At 36.3% G+C, this 18,742-nt stretch overlaps 2 protein-coding genes across 4 annotated transcripts; both read left to right on the top strand.

The window, feature by feature from the left end:
- The first annotated feature begins 4,405 nt into the window (after positions 1-4,405).
- bco1 (beta-carotene oxygenase 1) lies at positions 4,406-9,927 on the top strand. 2 transcript variants are annotated; one of them, XM_088613836.1, is made up of 11 exons: positions 4,406-4,616; positions 5,714-5,842; positions 6,173-6,302; positions 6,517-6,664; positions 7,310-7,457; positions 7,828-8,042; positions 8,355-8,621; positions 8,779-8,884; positions 8,998-9,092; positions 9,364-9,475; positions 9,638-9,927. In XM_088613836.1, the coding sequence occupies exons 1-11, from the start codon at positions 4,553-4,555 to the stop codon at positions 9,790-9,792; spliced, it is 1,569 nt and encodes a 522-aa protein (XP_088469962.1). In that variant the 5' UTR covers positions 4,406-4,552; the 3' UTR covers positions 9,793-9,927. The 2 variants fall into 2 exon arrangements, with proteins under 2 accessions (XP_088469962.1, XP_088469961.1); XM_088613835.1 differs by lacking the exon at positions 4,406-4,616 and adding an exon at positions 5,020-5,170.
- Positions 9,928-11,468: 1,541 nt separating this feature from the next.
- Positions 11,469-18,698, top strand: LOC148644404 (hypoxanthine-guanine phosphoribosyltransferase-like). Of its 2 annotated transcripts, XM_088613473.1 has the most exons (10): positions 11,469-11,805; positions 12,925-13,031; positions 13,731-13,914; positions 14,404-14,469; positions 14,811-14,828; positions 15,625-15,707; positions 16,359-16,405; positions 16,916-16,992; positions 17,310-17,342; positions 18,030-18,698. In XM_088613473.1, the coding sequence occupies exons 1-9, from the start codon at positions 11,788-11,790 to the stop codon at positions 17,337-17,339; spliced, it is 630 nt and encodes a 209-aa protein (XP_088469599.1). In that variant the 5' UTR covers positions 11,469-11,787; the 3' UTR covers positions 17,340-17,342; positions 18,030-18,698. The 2 variants fall into 2 exon arrangements, with proteins under 2 accessions (XP_088469599.1, XP_088469598.1); XM_088613472.1 differs by lacking the exon at positions 17,310-17,342 and having other exon boundaries at positions 11,492-11,805.
- Positions 18,699-18,742: the final 44 nt, after the last annotated feature.

Here is an 18,742-nt window from a genome sequence, read left to right as displayed (position 1 = left end):
TGGCTAGTGTTTTTGCTGGGTATAGAGCGAGTTTTTTTTTTTCTTTTTTGTGTCTGCTTCCCTCTCCCTTTAAGGTCTTTCTGCCATCCTAGCACGAAGAGTACAGCAGACGACAGTCGTCACTGAGTAAGTTGCACCCTGTTTGCCTTGTTGCCTGTCCACTACCACATGGCCCGAGGAGACACATTAGATGGGTGGGGGTAGGATAGTTTAATGGGCTAAACCACTGGCTTGGCTTTCACCGTCTTGGAGTTCCTGGAGAGCAGCTTCAAATCCCACCTGCAGTTATCCCTCATCACACTTTAGTAGGTGGCGGTGCTGAGCAGGCTGGAAGCAGACCTGGACCAGAGGTACAGTGGGGAAAGGACACCATGAAACCAGCCAATCTGCATAAAATCAATTTGGCAAGTAACTCTCAGATGTTTCTCTCTGTCTAACTCCTGTGATCAGCTGGATATCCCTGTTTTTCACTGCAGTTGGAGAGGGGATCACCTAGCCAGCAAGAGCGTATAAAAGTTGAGATCAGAGGACTCAGGCACTCTCTTCTTCACTTGCCCTGTTTTTGTTGCAGACAGCAGAGCTGGGGAGGTATAATAGAACCGTGATTTGAGACAATATGGCGATAGTGGACCTTTTTATTTTTTTATTTGGAACATGACAAAGAGAAACAGGACTGTGTTTTCTGCAAGGAGTGCTCCTAGATTCTTTTTTTTTGCTTCTTCTGCTAGCTTAATGTTGTTAAGTGGGTTTTGCTGCATGTGTACACTGTTCAGCATCACCTTATTGTGATTGCAAGAGGCGTGTCAGATTAAAAACTGCACCCATGTAATTCACCTGTCTTGTGCTGATCTATGGGAGTTCTGGGAGCTAAGCCATTCTACCAGCCTGTGTAGGGAGCAGAGTGCTAACATCATTAAAATTGCTGGGTGACGTTGTTAGCTGTAGCTCCAGCAAAAGGTCTCTACTGCCATACTGGTGCAGTGCACCGTTCAGTAATTGTATCCCAAAACTGAGTCAGATCAAAAGTTGTAAGAAAACCAGTTCTAATGGATAAGCATTTTTAATTGTGGTATGTACAGTATGTCATTTAAAATTCAACAAATTAGGACATCATTGGAAGGCAATGAGTGCTTTTATAAGGATCTGTGTACAACATTTTGCCTGTGTTTCAAAGATGCTTACTGTAGAGGTGAGAATATGAAATTAAATAATTGTCAATAATAAAAAAAACGAATTAAAATGTTTATTCCTACTGCTGCACACTTACTGTATGGGCATTACATTAACTTATTTAAAGACATTTAAGTTACAGTGTATTTTAAGGTTTGTTTTATTTTGGAATACTCCAATAAGAGTAAATTGATTTTTTAGTGTTTAAACCATTATATTAAGTAACAATATGCTGCAAAATAAAATTGAAGCACTGTTTCTAATACTGTATATCGTAATGCAATATGCAGAATGATTCTCATTAAAGAAGAAACAGTTAAATTAAGATGTTTTCCATACACAATACACTGGAAGTACAAGACAGCTTAATCTAGTCATAAACACTTAGTTTCGTTGATAGATAATTGTAAGATACGTTTTAAGGAAGCTTTCAGTATTCAATCATGTGCACGTGGAAATCACGAGGTTCCATACAGTCCTACGAATTGCTCAACAGCAAAACAGTGTAAACCAAACATCACGTTCCAAAGTGCATCAAAAGATAGAGAACTCTAAACACCAGACAAGTCCAAGAGCGTAAATCCGCCCTCTCCAATAATAAACAGCAATAAAAAAGCAATGTGCAGCTGCAAAACATGATAACAGAGCTTTATGATAACTGCATAACGATTTTAGCCTTAGTTGACATTTTCGTCAGTATTTCTTTAGTATGGCAAAGACGTGGAGCCGTCAGATTGTATGACTGTATACTTTGAGAAGCAGCTACTGTATAACTTCATTGATTTATTTCACTAATAATATATTCAACAACGGCTGAAAAAAAATCGGTGTCACACTTAATGGTCAACAATAAAAGACTGACTTATCAATCGCTTTCTCCGAGTAATTGCTGAAGAATACTAGCAGTCAGAATAACGCCTTTAAATGAATTTTAAAATTAACTTCCCGTTTGCATGAGTCAGGCTTACGGTACTCTGCAGCCTAACAGCCGTGCCAGAAAACAAATATTTTATCGCCTCGAGACGCCCGCTCTACCTCGCTTATGGGGAGAGGAGAGGACGTGAATGGGGCACATCCCCAGTGGGGTGAAGGACAGCTAGCGAATGAAGGTCTCAACAGCGCCCGATAGATTAACACCAGGTACAGTATGTTTCTCTTGGGAACCGAAGATGCAATCCGATTCTAGATTTTATCAGTTTTTTAAATAAAAAATTAGAGTGCTGCTCCTAACTGTGTTTAGTCGATGATAAATTGCAGAATAAAGGGTTCTAGGATTACTCTTTGGAATGGTATTACTCTGTTCTTATCAAGATAACAGTACCTTTGTATTATACTGTAGGTATGATGGGGGTTAGGCAGTCTGCACTGTCTCTCTGTGTCTCAGGTGTTCAGGCAGCCATTTATAAGCTAGCAAGAGGTCACAACCAAAGACAGTTAATATTAAACCACAATCTTGGAGACCAAGAGTCAGGACATCTTTCCAAGATAAATGCCAGTAAAGGTCCATGTGCGATGGTCTTGTCAGGAGTGTCTTATCTCTGTGCAGCATCATTTGTACTGATTGAAGATGACCTCACTCTATGGTGCTGCCTTGATACAGCCCTTCTTGTTGGGTCATCCTGACCCAACGCAGCACTTCAGCAGTACAATGTACATTCTCAGGCTCCTCATGTCACCTGCAAACTGTTCTTGCGAAACGAGCATGTGACACGTCTGTTGTAGATGCCTTTCTCACCACACATGAGCTCCGTTGAAAATCTGAGAGTTAAGCTGGAACCACATGTAATGTCTAGGATGAGTCCTATAGTCCCTTTATTTGGTCTTTTATTTTCTATGATGCCCTTTGCAACAGTTTACCACAGAGCACTGTATAAAAGTATAAAGTAGTTGGTAATAGTGGACAGCAACAGCAGACCAGGGGAACAGTGCACTGGCATGTTCTTGTCTTGGGCTTTAGAGTGAAATGGGACAGATTCTCACATGATAGCATCTGTAATCAGGTGTAAAACAAGCATTGCTGATGTAGAGCCTATAATCCTTCCAACAGAGGTTACTAGTTTGTGCTGTTTGGAGTAGACCTTCTGTTGATCAAACTTCTTGATGGCAAATGGCAAACTTCTTGATGGAAAATGGGGCCCTGGCCCTTCACCTGTGCAGTTTGCATCTGTAATAAATACCCAGGCATGGTCCTATCATTAAAAATAACAATTGCGAAAGGCCTTGGCCACAAAGGGCACTGATGCAGTTTTTCAGATTTTAGGGGTCTTTTGATATCACAATAACTGGAGCTTCCCTGAAATCAGGAGGCTGTACATCTGAAACAGGGAGATTTTTTAACAGTTCTGCACTTGTGAAATTGGATTGACTTGACGTACTGAAATAATATTTGTCGATTTGAAAGTTTGGATGAATCTGGCAGTATCACTGGCATTGTAGATTGTAGAGTGTTGCATTTCAGATATTGATAATCAACATAGCATCAAACAGCACCATTTCAAAACAGAAACAATGTAATGTGTTGTTCACCAGTTTTATTCTTTCAGTAGGTTTGTCTGTGATTACTTATTACAACTGCTTGTGATTGTGTATGACTGTGATTGATTATTATATTTATATTTTTTCTAGTTACTTATGAATGTATTTGTGAAATATAGTACTATATAACATAATAAAATAAAATGTTGACCTTTTAAATGGTTCACCAAGTATTGAAGACCACCATACTATATAAAGCATAATTGCAGGTCTATTACAATAAGTAAACATACTTTAATAATCAATCATTTATGTTTGGCTCATAGGTGAGTCCTTATATAAGTGTATCTAGTTTTGTGGGAGAAAAATTGAACTACATATATTACTCACAGCATACGCTCCAATTCTACCAGGATGTAGAACTCACAATAGTCTTTTATTATGAGTTTACGGCAACATTTTTCAATATTACTTGAATCAAATCACTTCATTGCTAGAACTGCGGAAAAGTGTAAAATTACAACATTAAAAGACGATCTCTTTCACAGTAATCTGAATTTATAACTCTCCTATCACAAAGGAATTCTGCAATGTTATTAATTACTTTGTACGGACAGTATTTTATCCGCTAAGGTCTGACTAGAGTTGTGCCTGTTCCCTTTTCACTGCCCTCTGACAGAAAATGCATTACGCCTCCTGATTGGTGTCCCGTCTCCCCTCCCAGAAAAACACAACCCAATATAGCCGTAATCTGTCAAACCAGCGTGTTTATAGTCGGAGCCTGCCCACAGCAAATCAAAGAAGTGGATGGATCTACTGTCAGTACAGTAGGTTAAATATAGTGTCTGGAAAACAGAGATCTCTTTCTAGGATTAAAAGAATCATAACAAATAGACGATCCGTAAAAATGCAGTACGATTACAGCAAAAACAAAGAGGAAAAGCCCGATCCTGTTAAAGCGGATGTGAAAGGTTTGTACAGTATTACTGGGGGAACTGACGGAAAATCCTTTTTTTTTAAAAAAAAGATGATTACTTGCAGCTGAGAATTTAACTTTTTTTCTTATTAGTATTCTAACTGTTCTCTTTTTGCGGGTTATCGGCCATTTGCGAGACATTGACCTAAATCGCTATAATTGTGGGGGTTTTAAAATAAATACAGCATATGTTTACAGTAAGTTTAAAAGTAATTTGTTTTTACATCCCGAAAACAGGTAAGAAAGAATTGCAAGGATAATTTAATTTTGTCGTTAATATTCTCGATATAATTATATATTTGATTGATATTATTTTGATTGACATTATTTTAATATGAAGTGAAAACGTGATCTCAATTGCAGCGGTTTGATAAGTAATGTGCATCGATTAATTATGGTTTTACAGACATCCTATGACGTGCATGTACAGTATAAGGACGTCTTTGTCAGTTGTTTTCTTTAATACTGATGGAAAACGTGCAGCGAAAGCCATTTTTCAGTTGGCAGACAAAGGGCAAACAATAACTTTCAGCTGGATTAAATACAAAGGTTAGACTATTGCGCCATCAGCGGTATTTAAAATTATTTCGTAAACAACATAATTGTAAAGGCATTTTACGGCAATGTGCAAGAATCGGTCAACAGTTTAACAACTTCAGCATCTTCAACACTGAGTTGTGAATTGTCAGCTTTCGTTACAATCCACTTAAATGATTCGTTTGATTCTGTGGTTAATTGTAAACTGACACAGTCATTATTTGCTAACGTAAAAATGTCCAGTTAAGGAATTATCTTACATAAATGGCAATGCATTTAATGGAGAGTGGAGGTGCTAATGCATACTGCATCAATCAGCCCTTTTATTGACACAAAGATTCATCTACAGTTTCTGCAAGGTCAAGACGATCATGCCACTGTAGCAAAACAAATGTACTAGGAAAGGCCAGAGCAACAGGATGGCGGCTGTTTGATTTTGAAAACACAATGAAAAATCACCTAATGGCAGGGATTTGTTTAGTTAATTCAGGAATTACAGGTCAATATTGTGCGGTGCTTTGCAGTTTAATCTTTTTCTTTTTTGCATGCTGGCAGGCACTCTCCCTGCCTGGTTACAAGGCACCCTGTTGCGCAATGGGCCAGGCATGTTCTCTGTGGGAGAGACCTCCTACAACCACTGGTTCGATGGACTGGCACTACTGCACAGCTTCACTTTCAAAGACGGTGAGGGAAGGGAGACTAGGCTAGCCAACAGTGGTCCTGGCCACTGTGTGTTGGGGGGCATGCATTTGTTGGAGATACTGTTTTGCGGTCCATACTGTACTTCAATGGAAAAATGTACTGATGTGCTGAATTGAAACTCTCTTTATAATTGTTGAAATGGAGCTTTCGTGAACCATCTTTTATGGTTAAGATAAGCATGAAGACTGTATCGATCCGTATAAATCATGGCCAGAGAAGACTGCTCAATAAAGATAATGAGTTTTATTGTGCAATTTTGAATACCCAAGAAGGATTCTGTGATTTATAGCAAAGTATTTTTTTTCCCTGCAGGAGACGTGTTCTACAGGAGCAAATTTCTGCGTGGAGATACTTATAAATGTAACATGGAGGCAAACAGAATAGTAGTATCAGAAATGGGGACTATGGCTTATCCAGATCCCTGCAAAAATATATTTTCTAAGTGAGTAATCTGCAAAGTTTTATTTGATTGTTTGAAGGCATTGTTTCAAATCCATCTTTCACAAGATACTAAGATAAAATTAGAACCTGGAATGATATTTTTGTATTCAATTATGTATTCAATTAATTCTAAAAGAATTAATCACAAATGCATCAATCATACCCATTCATATTCATCATATACTACAATTTCTTTTGTCGTTTCACAATTGCAGAGCATTCACCTATCTCTCGCACACCATTCCAGACTTCACAGATAACTGTGGGACAAACATTATTAAATATGGAGAGGATTATTACGCCACGTCTGAAACCAACTACATCCGGAAAATTGACCATGACACCCTTGAAACCTATGAAAAAGTAACCGTCTTCTTGCTCAACATGTCTCATTATGGTTATTTTCAACTGAAGTCGCTTGTACCATCCTATTGTCCATATCCATCCGTATTGTTTGTACACAGAGGAAATACAGATCATGAAAAACTGACATACAGATTTCTGTTTCAGAAACTAAATGCTTGGGCAGCGCACAGAGGCACAATGGTTAGCATTACGGCCTTGCAGCACTGGGGCCCTGGGTACAATTCCAGACCTCGTTGGCCATCTGTGTGTAGTGTGCATGTTCTCCCCATGTTCGCATGGGTTTTCTCCGGGTGCTCTGGTTTTCTCTCACAGTCCTGTACCATACTGGTACAGTTGGTTAATTGGCTTCTGGGAAAACTGGCCCTGGTGTGAGTATCCGTGCGTGTCTGTGTGAGCCCTGTGTTGGACTGGAGTTCTGACCTGGGTGTACCCTGCCCTGCACCTTCCCTATGACCCTGAATTGGAAGAACCAATTAGAAAATGGACGGATGGAGAAAAAAAGTTTATTTCGTTTATTTTCCGGAATACTGGAAATTATTTGTTTCCGTCGTATTTATTTTCATGACATGACTTGTAAGATTTTAATTTTTTTTATGAAAAGGGAACCTCAAGCTTTTTTCTGTTGCATTTTTAATTTTATAGGTGGACTACCTCAGGTACATTGCTGTAAATTTAGTAACATCTCACCCACATTATGGCAAAGATGGTAGCAGTTATAACATGGGGACCTCTATAGCAGATAAGGGAAAGACCAGGTATTCAATCTTCAAGATCCCACCTACTGCACAAGGTAGGAGCACCTAATAAAACGTAATGGGCAGAATTAATTTATTGTACATATTTTGTATGATTCCTGTGAGTTTAGTTCTTACGTCTCTAAGAGCAAGAACAAATTCTCATTTCATTTGTTTTATTTTTTAAAGTTCTTCTTGGAAAAGTCTGCATTCAAAATCGGAAACTAAGTGGCTGTATTATATACGTATTGGGCCTAAAATTATTCGTCTTCTGGACCCAACACACCTTAAAAAGTGACCTCAGCATTTGCATGCTTGTGTTTTGGTTTAAAATGGTTTAATATTGTACGCTTGTAAACCTTCCTTAAGCCAGTGAATGTTGAAACAGCATTAGCACTTATCACCTCCTCTGATTATTCTGTTCAGACAAGAAAAGCCCTTCTCTGAAGGACCTGGAAGTAATCTGTTCAGTGCCGTGCCGCAGCCTCCTCACCCCCAGCTACTACCACAGCTTTGGGATGACTGATAATTACATCATCTTCATTGAGCAGCCTTTCAAACTGGACATCCTGAAGATGGCAACAGCTTACTTTCGAGGAGTCAACTGGGCCAGCTGTCTAAACTTCCATTCTAATGATAACGTAAGCACCCACATTCTGAATTTCTAGATGTTTTGGATGGTTTTGATCTACCATATTTTATCTATAACAAAGCAACAAATAAAGACCATTTGAGAGTTATGTCTCTTTATGGCAACACCCAATGTACCCAATTTAAATCTTGCATTCCAGCTGTTACTCTACCACTCCTGTAAATGACATGCAGCAAAATAGATGTGTTCTTATTACTGTAATTTGGGGGGGGGAATCCTTTAACACCCTGTCATAAACCAGACAGATTATTTAAGTGTTGACCTTTTAACACTTTTTTTTCCTTTTTTTTGTCTAATCTAGACACTGATTCATTTGATTGACAGAAAGACCCATAAGCCTGTGCCGACTAAGTTCATCACTGATGCTTTGGTGGTCTATCACCATGTCAATGCCTACGAAGAGGATGGCCATGTGGTGTTTGATGTCATTGCCTACAAGGACAACAGTTTGTATGACATGTTCTATCTAGCTAACCTGCAGGAGGGTCTGGACCAACCCAAGAAAATGGGAAAACTGACCTCCAAGCCTGAATACAAGAGATTTGTTCTCCCACTGCACTCAGACAAGGTAATCTGAGCACATTTCCCTGTAAGCACAATATTGTACAATATAAGCTATTTAAATGTCAGATTTAATAAACGATGCAAATTGATTTTAATTTAAGCTTCTTGGGTGAGACCATGTTTGACCCTATTAATATCTTTTTTTTTTTCGATTTGTACAGGGAGTAGATGTTGGTAGTGACCTAGTCAAGCTGAAGTCTACAACAGCTGCTGCTTTAAAAGAGAAAGAAGGAAAATTGTACTGTAAGCCTGAAATACTCTTTGAAGGTAAGACACCATTTTAGGTTTGTATACTGACCCACATTGTGTATCATTTATTAAGCTAATCTGTGGTGGTTGGAAAGGACGTCAGGAGTTAATTTGTTTTTAAAATCTTTCAGGGGTTGAACTTCCAAGGATTAACTATGATTTCAATGGCAAGAAGCACAGATATGTGTATGTAACAGGAGTGGAGCTGTCACCAGTGCCTACAAAGGTGAGACTAGTGAATGTTCCAGGATACTAAACACATTATGAGTCCTACTTACGACTTCATACATTGTACCCCATATTCAGAACTAATAGCTGATAACTGATGAGGACTGTCACTGCTTCACAGAGTATATGCACAATATCATCAGTTCTAATCCCTGCATAAATTAATTTATAAACACAATCTGAGGTTACAGCGCAAAGCAGTAACAGCTGCTGTTCAAGGTAACGGATTTTAAAAGTGTTTATTTTGTTCTCCTGTGGTCATTGTGGAGATCATGAAGCTGGATGTTGAAACGAAGCAGATGGTGGAATGGAGTGAAGAAAATTGCTGGCCATCGGAGCCGGTCTTTATTCCAGCACCCAACCCGCTGGAAGAGGATGATGGTGAGCTCCTTCATATGCGCCAAAAAAGCTAGCAGGCATATTCCAGTAACTCTGAGAAACAGTTTAGGTTAAATTAAAAAGATGAAACCGTATCATGCTGTAAAGGTTAACTTGCATTTACAACAGGTTTGGGTTTTTTACATTGCTTTCTTTTATCTGCAGGTGTTGTCTTGTCTGTGGTGGTTTGCCCAGAACCAGGGAAATCTTCCTTCTTGCTTGTCCAAGATGCCAGATCCTTTGGGGAGATTGCTCGGGCCTCTGTGGACGCAGATATTCACATCGACATGCATGGCGTGTTTGTTCCTCAACGCACATAGACTTTCCTTCACGCCTCACAGACAATCCCTGTTTTAGTGGTGTAAAAAAAGCACTCAAACAACCTTTTACATGATGAAATGCCCTGAAGTACTGTGACAGGGCAGCGAGATAAAAAGATAAAAGTGTGAATCTAACATGGATGGTTGTCATCTGTTGGAAGAGAGCCCTTACAGATTCAAACAAAACATCTGTATAAAAGCAGATTGCTTAAGTAGCATCCACCAGCTGTGCAGATTAACCCATATACGGTATTGCACAGTCCTGTACAGGTTTCTTTGGAACATGTTTACATTTTATATCTGTAGCATGGGTTGTCCCACAGCTTAATGAAGGGAAAAATCCGTTAAATCAGTGAGTGCTCCATTTGTTAGGAGAATTATTGTGTCATGGACAGTTCTGATAAACCAGTATGTAATCATTTATATCAAGAATATTTTTGCAACAGTTCTTGTCTTCATCATTCTTTGAATACTCTTTTGTAAGATATTGATAGCGTAACTGTGTAGTCAATCAATTCAAGTGCATTTAATTGATTCTGCTCTAGAATAAATACTTGCATTGACTATTCTTGTTGAAGAGCATACATGCAGGGAGCTGTTTGAAGAAGCACATTAAATTTCTAATTAGTTCTAAATGTTATCTGTATTATTAATTTCACCGTAACATTCAAAAGTGTTTATATATAGCATAATCATAACATTTGTTAAAAACCTTTGGTAATATCAGCCTATGTTCTCTCAGTTTCTGTAGTGGTTAGATAAACTCAGTCTCCCCTAGCATACAGCCACACTTTGCTGTAGAAAGGTCTTGTATACAAATTAATAGAACCTTAAAAAAAATAAAAAGCACACAAATATAACTTTATTATGATACATAGGTTGATTGATCTATTCATCCATTTTTGAACCACTTTATCCAATACATGGTAAGGGAGGCCTGAACCTGATCCAGTAAGCAAAAGATGCAAGGCAGGATAAACCATTCCATTTTACATTTAAAATTGACAGTTTCTTTCCATCTTAACTTAACATTTTCAGTGGTTTCTTACATTTTAATAATTCATTGCAGAAACTGGATTAATAATTGAAGCCCCATTTTTATCAAGAGGAGAATACAGTATGTCAACTGTTCTTATGAAAGGAAAGGTTAATAGACTCAGGACTCTTGCAAATGTGTGACCGGGCTATAGCACATTGCAGTGCTAGGAATTTATTAATAAAGACCAGAACTGTCTAATGTTTTGCTTATATGCAGATGCAGGGTGGCCATACTCTGTATCTGGAGTCTTCAACCCTAGTCCCAAAGAGCCCCAGTCCAAGTTACACCTGTAAGATATTGAGGAATCTAGCAAGCTCAATTAACGCTGGTCCATGAGGGATGAAGAGTAATTGTACAGTATATTTGCCCTAAATGATAGCTAAACTACATAATATTTTCTATCACCCTAGCTGGGCAGAATGGATTGTGTTTTTTAAGTGCTTTACAAATTAATTATTTAGGACCTTCAAAACCTGCTGGATTTGGGGCTTTCTAAGACTTGATTGGAGATCCCTGCTCTGTGTGCACAATAAGTTACAGTAGTTTACATACAGTATACGGAAAAAAACTTTATAAATGGGCGAAAGAATATCTAACTATACATTCCATTCTATTTGGAATAATTACGGCTGCTGACTACACCTCCGATAAACGTCCAGGGAAAACGCAAATATGTCAGTAGGATGTAAACTGTCCATTATTTACCACTTCGCTACCACAGACAAGAACAATCAATCCACCATACCGGTAGTAAGCGAACTAAATAAGGCTTGGTCGCAGGGGATAAACCAGATTATTAGGTAAAATGGATTGTGACGCAGAGGTTTAACACTACAGAAGAGCACGGTTCGCATTCGATGAGGGCGAGCAGTCTAAGGTGACTCTTTTACAGACGGTAGATGGTATGACACTTCAAACAACAGGCAGTGAAGCGATAAAGGGCGTGCTGCTGGAGAATGGCTTCCTTTCTGCAGGTAAGGCATAAGGCATGTTTTGACGTGATTACAATGTTACACTCACACCAGGTAGAATTACGTAACTGTCGAATTGAGTTTAACGGGGAGACAACATTTTGAAGGCGGACTTTTTTAATTTACTGTATGTCAACGGCTATAACGAGGTATATTGTTAGACAACGACGGTTGTTTATTGGATGCGCAGTGCAGCGACAACAACTGCATTTAAATCGTTTTTTAAACAGGTGTGTCTGAAATACAAGAGCTGAGTTTTGAAATGTGCTCATTGATGTGAAGTAGCTACCTGTAAGAACCAGATGGATTTTTTTTTTGCAGAGTTACATTTTTCACCTTTAAAGGGAAGACGTTCTTACGATTAAAATTATATAGTACGGGTTAAAGAGCAAAGTATGTTTTATGTGAAGAAAAAGATGTGAATGTACATACAGAATATAATATAACGGTAAATAAATCTTGGATCAACAGGCGGAGCAACAAAGCTTCTTCATTGCAGCTATGGCAACGCGGGTGATTACTGGACGTCTAAGTGTATAGCTTTCCAATTAAAAAATTACCGTGTTTAAATTCCGTATGTGCAACTAACGCTTATACTTTTTTCTTCACCGTCACCTATGAAGTCGCAGATTAAAAATAAAGTAACATAAAATACATTCCGGAAATGGTCAACATCTTAAAATAGCTTCTTATGTTGTGTAACCTGATAATTAGGTTACAAATCAGGTTATGCCTTGATCTGCTTGGATTACAAAATGCCGCATTCGACCGTAACAAGAAAAGGCTAAATTAAATTATACCTTAACCAGTTTGAATTATTATGCTACATAAAATATTTGTATTGGCCTGGCTGTATCAGTTACATAATTTCCATTAACATTGAGGTTAAACAGATAATGGTAAAACGTTTTTGTAACCCATTTTCTATTTCTAACGATTGAAAATTGGTTTAGTTGCATATTCAACAAACCATGAGTGAGTTCTTAAAATATACTATGTGGTAATTCCATATTGCATTTACAACTTGTAAGTTTACAACTTGTGCACCAGTTGGCATTTTTGATTTCTTTATTTATATGCTCTGGTTAAAGACCACTTTAATAATGATCTATCTGTCTACAGATTCCTGATGACGACAAGGGTCTTGATTTGGATCTCTTTTGTATCCCTAAACACTATGAAGAGGACTTAGATAAAGTTATTATTCCTCATGGCCTTATAATGGATAGGTAAGAAGTCTCTAGTCTTATAAGTATGATACACATTAATAAATTCTGTCCTATCATCTGCATAGGATGCAGTTTGTATTTCATGAGTTAGATGATTTCCTCATCGTGTAATTTGCATGTCATTTTCTTTTTTTATAACCATCTCCTTCTTTTCAACGTGTTGAAACTGTTTTCAGTGTGAGCCGCATTTCCATTGATTCATTTTGATTAATGAGTTTATACATTGTTTAAAAAAAACTTATTGTTAGTAAATCTCAGATTGAAGTCCTCTTTCTTTCCCATTGAGAGTTTATTCCAGATCACAGATTAAAAATCAAACAGCTTTAAAATTACACATACATGGACTGAGCTTTGCATATAAATAAATAAAAAGTAGATATAATGTAGCAATGCATTTTGCACTTTTTCATTAGCTAGCAAACCTCTCTTTTTATTTGACATTTATTTGGCTTCTAAGCTGGAAATTAGATATTTTAAATTGGTAATGTACAGTAAACGTTAGTAAATAAGTGCGTTAGGAGTTCTGCAGACATACAGTATACTGTAGTACATTTATACTTGCTGCATCCCAACATATATACCTACTGTCTTTTGCTTAAAAATATGTTGTAATGGAAATGTTTTATTTAATGTAGTTGTTTATATTGTTATCAGCTCCTCTTAAAACAATGGATGTGAAACTTGTGTTTCCATCTGCAGGACAGAACGCTTGGCACGAGATATTATACAGGACATAGGAGGATATCATATTGTGGCTCTATGCGTACTGAAAGGTGGTTATACATTCTTTGCAGATCTGCTAAATTATATCAAGGCACTTAATCGAAACAGCGATAACTCTCTTCCGTTGACTGTGGATTTCATTAGACTTAAAAACTACAGTGTGAGTTACCCATCTATGTTCTTTTTCTGTTTTTCATTTTTCATCACCGATATTGTTTCGACATCATTTTTGTTCTGAGTTACAGTTTATTTTCTTATTATGTTAATATTTAAATTGATTTTTTCATATAAAAACATGCTTTCATTTATGTAGTGCTTTTCATCACTGAGGATTCCAAAGTACTAAACGTATTAAGAAAAGGACCTAATCGATCCAGTTGGGTAATAATGTTTGGTTAGGTTAAACCACTGAGCAAAAAAGGAACCTTCATTGCATCCCTAATAAACAACATATTAGATGGGGTTGTTGCAACATGAAACTTTATTGAAAACTTGCAAGGATTTCAGATAGCTGTGGAGTTAAAAATTTGATTTCTCATAGGAATAACTCCTTTTAGATATGCTTTTAACTATTCATAATAAGCCTTAATGTATTGTAGACCTACGCACTTAACAAAATTTACATTACAGAGCCCATATTTGTTTCTAGAAACATGAGTCTACAAGCAACGTTAAAATTATTGGAGGAGATGAACTGTCTACACTGAGAGGAAAAGTGAGTCTATATGTATTGAATGAGCAAGATCAGGATGCTTTTTTCAGCTTGTGTTTGACCTACAGATGCTTTATGGTTCATGTGGTTGCTTGACTAAACATGAATGAATGTGTTAAAAGTATACTGACTGAAGATTACCTTGTGTATTTGTTAAATTCAAATTTAAGACTGAAAGTATTATATTACCTTCCAATAAAGAAATGGATACATCTTGTACTGATCACATTGTATAGAATATATTGAGGAAAATGTGATTTCACAAAGTTCAAGTTCTTAGTGTTTTATGTAAATTCTTTCATGTCCAAACCTAACATATTGCTTTCTTATACTTTTCTTTATAGAATGTTTTAATAGTTGAGGTAAGTGCAGTTTTAATTTTTGTTACAACAATAAAGAAACTACAGTATGCAATGCACTGCAGGCCCTATCTTAAAATAAGATAGACAAAGCATTAATTTCTTGGTCAATGTGATTATTCCAGTAATGCATGTCTTGATAAGGATTTTAATTAAGCTACAGTTGGAGGATAATGGTCTTAGCATGAGTAGCTGAGAAAAGAGCTGATATTTCCAAAGAGGATTCTATATGGACAGTAATAACTTTTCCTCTTTGTTCATTATAGACTTATTAAGACAGAAAGCATTAGCATCACCAATTAATACTTTCCCGAATATAAATGTATACATTTCCCTTGTGCAGGAATGATTTTAAACTAATTCTACACAAATATGTCAAATTAATATTTGTGTTATTAAGATAAAAGTGGCCCTGGTGTGAGTCTGTGTGTTTGTGTCTGTGTCTGAAGGATGGCGTCCCATCCAAACTGTATCCTGCCTTATTATTTATTATTAATAATAAAATAATACAATTAAACAACACTTAAAATTACACAATATAGAACACTGTGTGGCTCAGAGCCCTATTCTCTGCTGACCCAGGATCCCCAAATACTATTCCGTTAACCTGAATTCCTGTGCAACACCTTGACATGCCAACAAGAGAATACCCTGCATCCTTTCAAAAGAATAAGACTCAGAATTAAATCTAAATCTCAAATTCACATTCCGTAGTTTTCTTATATTATCACCCAAAAGGCAGTGAGAACTGTGAAGATTAGTCTCCCAGTCACTGAAATATTTGCTTTCTCTACTGCAGGACATTGTGGAGACAGGCAGAACTATCCAAGCACTACTGTCTCTTCTAAATGGACACAAACCAAACATGGTAAAAGTAGTAAGGTACAGTAACTACAAGAAAATGTTTGTGCTTTTTCTGCACAAAAGTGACATACAGTACTTTAGGCTTGCTTTGCAAAATGCAATCATTTTATCCCTTTCTGTATTCAATTTGCTATTTTGTTGATGAGGAAACCTTCAAGACTTTCATATTTTTTTCTGATGTACTGTGCAGTGTAGCTACTTTGGTATTGCTGTCTGAATTTCAACAATAAAGAACTGAATGCACTAAAGTTATTTAGAAGTATGGGTATTGGGCTACAGATCAAAGGTATTGTAACTTTTATTGTTAGTACAGAAGAAAACTCAGGAAAACACAAGCTTTCAAATTTCCAATTCAATAGTGCATTTGTGTTTTGATATTTATATTTCTTGTTGGAAAGATTGTATTGACAATTTCTTTACAATTGATGTCTAGGAGAAGATTCTTGCTAGACAGACTAACAGTATGAAACAGATCAATGTTTTCATTTGAATACTGGTCTAAATCTTGTGTATATTGTTTCCCCACAGTATTTCAAATGTTTGAGTACTAATTGATGTACCAAGATGTATAAATATGTACTGACGACTGTAACTTATTGCATAATAATAAAATATTGCATAATAATAAGTTTACCTGCTTGTTGACAATTCCTTATTTTGTCATTTCAGCCTTCTGGTGAAACGAACACCACGAAGTTTAGGATACAGGCCAGACTGTGAGTGTTCTGTTAATGTAATACTGACAGAACATGTAATGTTAGGATGACACATTGTTATTAGAAACACACCATGTCAACATAAAATTCCTTTTTACATTGACAGAAATTATTTAAGTAAAATGCTGCTTTACATATATGATTTGAAGCTTAAAAAATATTGAAATATGGCTTATTTCATTGAGCTATATGAAATAAGTACATAAGAAAGACTAAAAAAGATAAGATATTTATTTCATACTTTACTGTTTGTTGCATAGTTATAATGAAAAATGCTTTATCTTACTTCACTAAGTCTCCATTGCAATATTTTTCTATCTCAGTGTGTTGACCTTTATCATTTTTACCTTTGCTTGCAGTTCAACATGCCACTTTTTCGACTGGTTGATGTTCTCTTTGGAGCATTGATGTGATGATCAAAGAAAAAATTAAGTTTAACATATTATGGCACATGTCTTACCTCTGTCATAATGACACCAATTTTACTTTCATTCTTTCTTTGATTTACAGATATAGGCTTTGAAATTCCTGACAAATTCTTTGTAGGATATGCTCTTGACTACAATGAATATTTTAGAGATCTTAGTGTAAGTATTGTTTCAGTAGACATACATAGAAAAACTCCTACTGTACTGTATGTGTTTTTTGTGACTGGCTGTAACTGGATTAGCGGTGTGGACCATATTCCTCAGCTGTTGTGAACCAATTTTTAACTCTAAATAATGTCCTGGAATATATCTGGCCATGAATGACATGGTTAATAGATATTTTTATGTTTAATTATTAGGTGTAGGCACCTGATATCAAATGCCACATTTTCTCCTAGTTTTAATTTAATTGCACATTGGATGACTTAATCAAACCAATTAAGTGGATCGGAAGTCCAATCACCTGTATTTTCCAGGTTCTGATCAGATTTCGTCCTGGAACTTGACATGTGAGTACCAGAGTTGCCAACTCCTGTATTAGACAATGGTTATATGACTTTTTCAATAACTCTGATTATTACAAAACTATGTTTATGAATGGAATTTAGCAAGTGGCAGAAAATAATTGATTAAGCACAGCTGGGGAAAGGCTGGTATTAGTTGGCCACCAGGGCTCTGTCTTGGCTCTATGTGAATCAGTGATATCAGTGAGGGGTGTGCCTCCACTCAAGTCAGTGCTGAACATGCTCTACATCATTATGATATTGTACATCATCGTAGCGTATGGATAAAGGGATCTCACTGTGAGAGGAGTACTGACACAAATGACAATTATGTTTTTTAAAGGAAAAAAAACTCAAGGTCAGCTGAATACACCTATTTGTTTAGTGTAAGAAATGGTGGATCGTAAAAAAATGTTTTTAAAGCAATTTTTTTTAAATATTCTAAATATGATTTATAATTGATTATTAGAAAAATTGAACTGGATCCATGAAAATATAAAATCATAGTTGTAGGCCAAATCTAATTTATTTCCTTACAAACTGTTTATTTCTTGAATGCATTTTTCAATGCTTTTGCTGATAAAGAAGTTGACAGTGAACAAGCAGATTTATGTGGTTCCAATTTTTATAACTTGATATCACTGGTTTCACATGTTCATTACAAATGTTTAATGATACTTTCCATCTTTACAGCACATTTGTTTACTAAGTGAGCGAGGAAAACAGAAGTACAGAGTTTGAAACAAAAATGGAAAAAGCTGCATTCTGAAGGCTCATGAAAACTTCACCATTTAAAGCTGAAAACCACTGTGAATCTGCATGTCTGTAGTATTGTGCTGTGAAACTTGTAGTTTCTAATGTTTTATTTTTCTACCTGAATTGTAATTTTTGTATGTACAAAGTTTGAATAACTTACCTCGTTTTGGTTGTAAAACTGTTACAACCTTGTTCATTTTTATATAACAGTTCTGTTTCAATAATTGAAAAAAGTAGACCTTAAATACATATTTTTATGAATGTATAGAATTCTGAAATATGTTTAGAGCTTATAATATGAAACAAAACAAATGTGAGGTTAAACTATATTTCATATATACTGTATGTTTTAGTCTTGAGAATCAATATTCAGTTTACACAGGACTAAAGAGAATTTCAGTATTGACCGTTGTTTTACTTGAATTTTAAAAGTAATGTGTTAAATTCAATTTGAATAAGAATACTTTAAGATCAGACTCAATACAACCACTTCTTTGTGATAAATATTAACAAACTGAATTCTGATCATAAGAATGTTATTTATGAATTAACATATACTGGGCAGCTTGTAAGGAATGAAGTCAACGCAGAAATTGTAATGTATCTTAGAAATGTTTGTCCCTGATGTTGGCCCTTTTTTACACCACTGA

Source organism: Lepisosteus platostomus, chromosome 20, assembly GCF_059453375.1.
Source record: "Lepisosteus platostomus isolate fLepPlt1 chromosome 20, fLepPlt1.hap1, whole genome shotgun sequence".
Lineage (NCBI taxonomy): Eukaryota > Metazoa > Chordata > Actinopteri > Semionotiformes > Lepisosteidae > Lepisosteus > Lepisosteus platostomus.
Note: the sequence above shows the minus strand (reverse complement) of the source record. Positions and strands in the feature narration are given on the sequence as shown.